We start from the raw sequence: 6,000 nt of genomic DNA on the forward strand, positions 1-6,000 counted from the left end.
AACTTTCATCATTTCAGGAAGTCAGACTATCTGAACTCAATCCCAGATCTGAGGTCCCTTACTAGCTCTGACACTTAGTAGTAAGCCACTTACCCAATCTCTTTGTAATCTTCATCCTCATCTATAAAACGGGAATAACAGTACCTCAGGATTGTGGTAGAGAATTAAATTATTCAGAGATGTACAAGTGTCTGGAATAGTGCCTGGCACCTAAAAAGCTCTCAGTACCTCTTAACAGTTACCGTGTTCTTGACTGTAGTCATCTCATGAAGCAAATTCCCACAGTGGACAGGAAACAGAAACCCAATTATCATATCACTCAATTTTGTATTTAATTAATAATTTGGAGGTTTTCAGAATGTGTGACCATGAAGTTGGAAAATGCATGTTCAAAAGGGGAAAAATGATACTTCCACAAAGACACCAAACATTAAAAGTCAGACTCGGTGAAGAAAAAAAAAAAAAAAGTGGTTAACCTGAATCATTCACTTGCTTGAAATACACACCTGTAACAACACCTGTATGCAAAGTTAGATCTAGAGACTTCAGAGAAAACATGAATAACGCCTTATCCAAGTTTATTTGTGGTAAAACATGGATTTCTAGCAGGCTACGTAACTAACATGACATGCTAGGCCACCAATGTCTTCCTTAAAAATATTTCTTCCTGGGGAGCCTGGGGGGCTCAGTGGGTTAAGGCCTCTGCCTTCTGCTCTGGTCATGATCCCAGGGTCCTGGGATCAAGCCCCACATCGGGCTCTCTGCTCAGCGGGAGCCTGCTTCCTCCTCTCTCTCTCTCTGCCTGCCTCTCTGCCTACTTGTGATCTCTGTCAAAGAAATAAATAAAATCTTTAAAAATAAAAAACGATTTGTTCTATAAAAAAAAAATTCTTCCTGATTGTACATTTTGTCATAGTTAGCTGCTAGTTCCATAATATTTCTCATCATGTTAAAGTCTGTCCTCAGATACCAAACTTAAAAACATAAGATATATCAAATGAAAATCTAAAAATAAGAATACAATTTAGCATATTCACACCATATTGCATTAATGAATTGGTTATCAGTCACTATATTTTCAGAAAACAAAAAGGTGTTATGTTTCCAACACATGATTTATCCATCTTTAGTAATTTTCATACTGCTACCCAAATCCTAGGATCAGTACATTCGTATCAGAAAATCATATATTCTGTACTTAAAATTGAAATTAAATTCATTTCCATTCTCAATATACCAAAACTCAGTCCCCCCCAAAAGAACACACAGACACACACACATCAAAACAAAACCAACCAAACAAACAAAACCCCAAAACATGACACTATTTCAGGCATATGCCCTTAGAAAAAAGAACTTATCTCAACATTATGTGTTTAGGAAATGTTTTATAAAGATTTGGTGAAGTTTACCCAAGTGTCTTCATGTCTTAAATAACATAAGACTCTAAGTTGTACACAAAACTAACTTTTTCTAAGTCAAAGAAATAGCTAAGCATAAAAGTAGTGGCTCTGACAACTACTAAATCTAATTTCCACATTTTAAAGAATAAACACCAGAGAGAAAAACAGAAATGAGACGTCCGATCTTTGGTTTAGGTTTCATGGTTCTGTTAGTTCTGAATCCTGAGCTTTAGATATTTTGCAGAGAAAGAATCCAAACATGCCCAGCTATACTCTATCCGGTTTATATTGTAAACTTGAACCATGTGCTCAGAAGATGGAGAATCATCCCTTTCAATATGGTGGTTCTGTTAGGCAAATCAAAGTCAAATTCACTAATACTCAAGTCATTTGAGTAGAGTTTTTTAAAGGCTTTTCTATCACTCTAATGAAACATGTTCCTATTTCTTTCATAAATGGAACATTACTCCTAGTAGTTCATTTTTTATTGGTCTATTTCCCATATTTTCTGCCCATTTTACCAGACAAGCAACTCAAGTCTACTTTTTGTTTTACTTTATAACTCAAAACAATAATATGAGTCCTATAAAAACTTAAACCTTTTCATTATAGAAACTATTTTTCTACCAACACAGACCATTTGAGGTTTCCTTAAAAATACATATTGATCAATATTCAATTTTCACTTTTCTCCTCAAAGAACTAAGGGACAATGAATTCTTTTTATTCATCTTCGAATTAAGCAAATTCGTTAAAAAAAAAACAACTAAAATGGGGGATTAATAGCAAAAACAGAGGGCATTTCTTATTCTATTCCAATCAGTTTGCAAGCAATATCACCAGAGCAAATCATAGGTTGTTGGAAGAGAACAATAAATCCTTCAAGACCACTATATGCTTGCTACTTGCACTCTTATAGCAGGCAAATTCCACCGAAAGACATTAAGAGTGGTGTCAATGTAAGCACATATCACAGACAAATTAGAATATTGCTCAATCTTTAACCTCTGCTTATATTTATTACAGTTAGCACCACAAACCTAGCGAGCAAAACTGCCAATCTAGGAACCAAATTATTCTACACTAACTAGTAGGAATTATTATGGATGACTGAAATAAATGCAACCAAAATTTTACCTGCAGTCTACTGAAACAATTTTATATTGGTGAGACTTAAGAACATAAATGCTGGGTTTTTTTCCTTTTATAGTTGCAGGTTTTTTTCTTTTAGCTAAAAGTATGAAACAGTTTACATATTTTACACTTATGAAATATGCTGATCTCCAAATATCTCCATAGAATTGATAAACACACACATGAAGTCAATTGTTAATTTTTCCTTTGTCAAATGAGTCTCGTTTGAAACGTTTAAGTTATGCTATAATAAATTTAAGAATTGTGTTGGACAACGGAAATAGCTAATTTCCACGTGTATCTTGTATTGCCCAAATACTGTACTAAGATGGGATATTACCTACAGAAGTTCCAGAGGAACATTCAAGAGAAAGCGATAATTTATAGATCAGTAAATCTACAGTAAGTTCGTACCAACAGACGCACGACCGATACATTAAAATATTTTTATACCTCCTTTTGAAAATCTAAGATATTAGTTGATCTGCAATGGTGTAACTTAAAAAAGAAAAATCCACCGTAACACTATGCATGTCTATTTAAAACCTCAATACCGTCCACCGCAACATTACACATTCAGAGAAGACAGTCAAGTACTTGGAGCACAAAACAATTATTTCCACTCACGATTTAAAATTCTCTAGTAGTGATGTACTTTCCGTTAATTTCCTTAAGTTTCACAGCATATATTCAGGCCTTTGGAGAGTTAAAAACGTTTTCCTTAAGTACCAGAGTTGCTATAACGTTTTCAGATGCTGAAGCATCCGTCTTCCTGAATTTGGCCGCATTTATAACAAGGGAGGGGGACCGCGAATATTTAAGGTTAAGAACTTCTCTAATGCACTGCTCGGTTATGTCAAGGTCTTCCTGAAACTTTTGGATCTAAAATCTCTTCTGAAATTCAGTGAGAGAGGCCACTAAATATCAGTTGCCATTGTGATTCGGAACTGACTACAGCTTCTTACTACTCTTTCTCCACACCCCTTGCCCAGAACCGAGGAGCTCTCCGAAGTCCCAATGCTGGACCGGAAAAGAGAAGCCAAAGGAGATCTCAAACCGTCTCTGCAAGGCAGGAGGCGGCTCGACGGAAGCGCCCCCCGCTACTCAGCAACTACCCACACGTCAGGCCTGGATCCCACTGGGAGAGGTTATTTAGGAAAGGGAAAGAAGCCGTTGCCGTCACTTCGCGCGGATACCGGCCATTCCCGCCGGATCTTGTACCTGCCGCCGGCCCTTGCCCATCCCCAGCTCTCCCTCGACTCCCGAGAGGACACCTTCTTCTCCTTTCCCGCTTTCATACCAACAGGCGCCGGGGCCTCTCAAAGGAGAGCAGCGGGGCTCGAGGGGCTTCCTACAGGCCCTAAGTCCGGTCCTTCTCTCCCTAACAACATCCCAACGAGCGCACCCTGGCCCCCGGGCGCGGCGCTTGGAAAGAGGGCCCCGGGCCTGCCTCCCGCCGAGGCCGAGAAGAAAAGGGAGGGAAAGAAGGGCGAAGATGGGGCCTGCCCTGAAGCCAAGTACCTTGTAGAAAGCGCCATTGGAGCCCCGCACTTCCACCACCAGCTCCTCCATCTTCTCGAAAGCCCAGCTCGCGCCGGGAGCCCGCCCCCGAGAGGTGGGCTGCGGGCTCAAGAGGCCCAGCCGCCGCCGCCTCCTCCTCCTCCTCCTCCGCCGCCGCCGCCGCCGCCGCCGCCGCCGCCGCCGCCGCCGCCGCCGCCGCCGCGCTCCCGCACGCCCCCCGGCAGCGGCGCCGCCGTCACCGCCGCCACCCGCGCTCGCCGTCGGCTCACCGCCCGCTCGGAGGCGGCCCCTCACCGGAAGTGAAACCGAAACGGAGCCGAACGCCTGACTGAGGCCGAACGCTCTGGCCGCTCCGCGTGTAAACAGTGAAACCGCGTCACGTGACCGACACCGCCCCTCCCCCCCGCGGGCTTGGCCCCTCGGCCCCGCCCTCTTTCTCCCCGCGGGCCCAGGAGCGCGCGCATGCGTGCTACTGGGAAACCGGCTGGGGGCCGGGCCCAACGTAAGGCGCGCGGGCTCGGCGTGCGCGGGCTCGGTGGAGGGCGGGAAGGCGGGAAGGGCGGTGACAGGTCGCCCGGCTGGCCGAAGTCGAGCCGCTTCGGGTCTCTTGGCAAGGGCCAGAGCGTCTATTCCTGTAGAAGGTTAGGTACAGGCGTGGGAAAGGTCCTGCTGTGTATATATCAAGTGTATTCACTTATCCGAGTCTGAGCTGTCTTGGGTTGGAGGGTTTGTTTTTTTAAGACACAGGCAGAGTCTGAGCTGGAAGCGGAGTAGGGGGCAAGACTAAAGGTGAAGAATTAGATTGAAGACGACTTTGAACTAGTAACAGTGGCAACCACGATGACCCAGACTTGTGTGACCCTTAGAGGCAGAAGGTGAGAGTAATGCCACCCCCTCCCCTAGAGATTTTGGGCTGTCCTGTGGATACATACTGCGCCCTCTGAGGGGCAGTGGATTGTGTCAGGACCTCTGGAAACGTCAGTTATCCCTCAGACCCACTACTGACACATGTGCTTCCCTCCCCTTGAGTCACTCTCATACCTGACATTTAAAAAATATGTCTTAAACACTTGTTAATTTCTTTACATTTTATTTTCCTAATATTTTGCCCCTACTGTGTGCCCACGCTGTACAGGACGGTGGAGTGGGCATGTGTGCCGCAGTCAGGTGACGTATCTACAGGGGCCCGTGCACCAGTTTTCCCTGCAGCTCTCCCCCTTTACCTGCCACAGTACAACAAATCCCAGCTCTTTCTCATTCCTCTTTCAACACTGTGCTTATACCCACTTTGAGCTAGGTTTCTTTTGGAAAGCTTGAGTAAGGTGAAGAGTAAAAAGAAAAAAAGATTGCCAGCATCTAATTTGGAACCTAGAGGCACAGATGGGCATAAATCAAATTATCAGAAAAATAAATGTGGGGTTGCAACTGTGATAAGGACAATGAAGATTTAGGTAAACCTATGATAGTGGGACAGGACCCAGTCTGGGGTGGGCGAGGGGCGGTCAGAACTGGGAAGTGGCTCCAGCTGGACTGTGACCAGGGAGAGTTGGTGAGGTGGGGTGAACTGCCCCAGGCAGGTGCCCCAGAATTCGAGGCATGCTTGGGCCTCCAGTACCCTTCCCACCCTACTCCTGTCCAGAGCAGCAGTGTTACTGGCGTGAAGCTCCAGTTTTAAAGCAGTGGATCAAGGGCCACATTCCTTGAAGCCACAGTACACAAAAATGAGCCGTTGGAATAGCGTTTCCAGGGTAGTCACAAGATGTGAAGACTGCAGAATGGCTGAAACAATCTCACCACAGGGTGGATAGGAGCAGAGCCCGCTCTTTAATGCCAATGTATTAAAAGAGAACAGATTGATTAGGATGGTTATAACACCCACAGGTACGATGTTGTTCAGTTCACCCAAGGCCTTCAAACATTATCAGCTCTGCAGAGCCTCTAT

At 44.5% G+C, this 6,000-nt stretch overlaps 1 protein-coding gene across 16 annotated transcripts in view; it reads right to left on the reverse strand.

Moving 5' to 3' along the window:
* FMR1 (FMRP translational regulator 1) overlaps nt 1-4,400 on the reverse strand; it is a 38,751-nt gene extending 34,351 nt beyond the window's left edge. For 15 of the 16 annotated variants that reach the window (XM_004777943.3, XM_004777939.3, XM_045067993.1 and 12 more), the window contains exon 1: nt 4,059-4,218. In XM_004777943.3, coding sequence (XP_004778000.1) covers nt 4,059-4,109 — 51 coding nt within the window. In that variant the 5' untranslated portion in view covers nt 4,110-4,218. Of the gene's footprint in view, nt 1-4,058 lie in introns of all 16 variants that reach the window. The other variant, XM_013048662.2, reaches the window with a different exon arrangement.
* Nucleotides 4,401-6,000: the final 1,600 nt, after the last annotated feature.

This window comes from Mustela putorius, unplaced genomic scaffold (genome assembly GCF_011764305.1).
Source record: "Mustela putorius furo isolate JIRA1106 unplaced genomic scaffold, ASM1176430v1.1 tig00003899_pilon_pilon_pilon, whole genome shotgun sequence".
NCBI classification, from domain to species: Eukaryota; Metazoa; Chordata; class Mammalia; order Carnivora; family Mustelidae; genus Mustela; species Mustela putorius.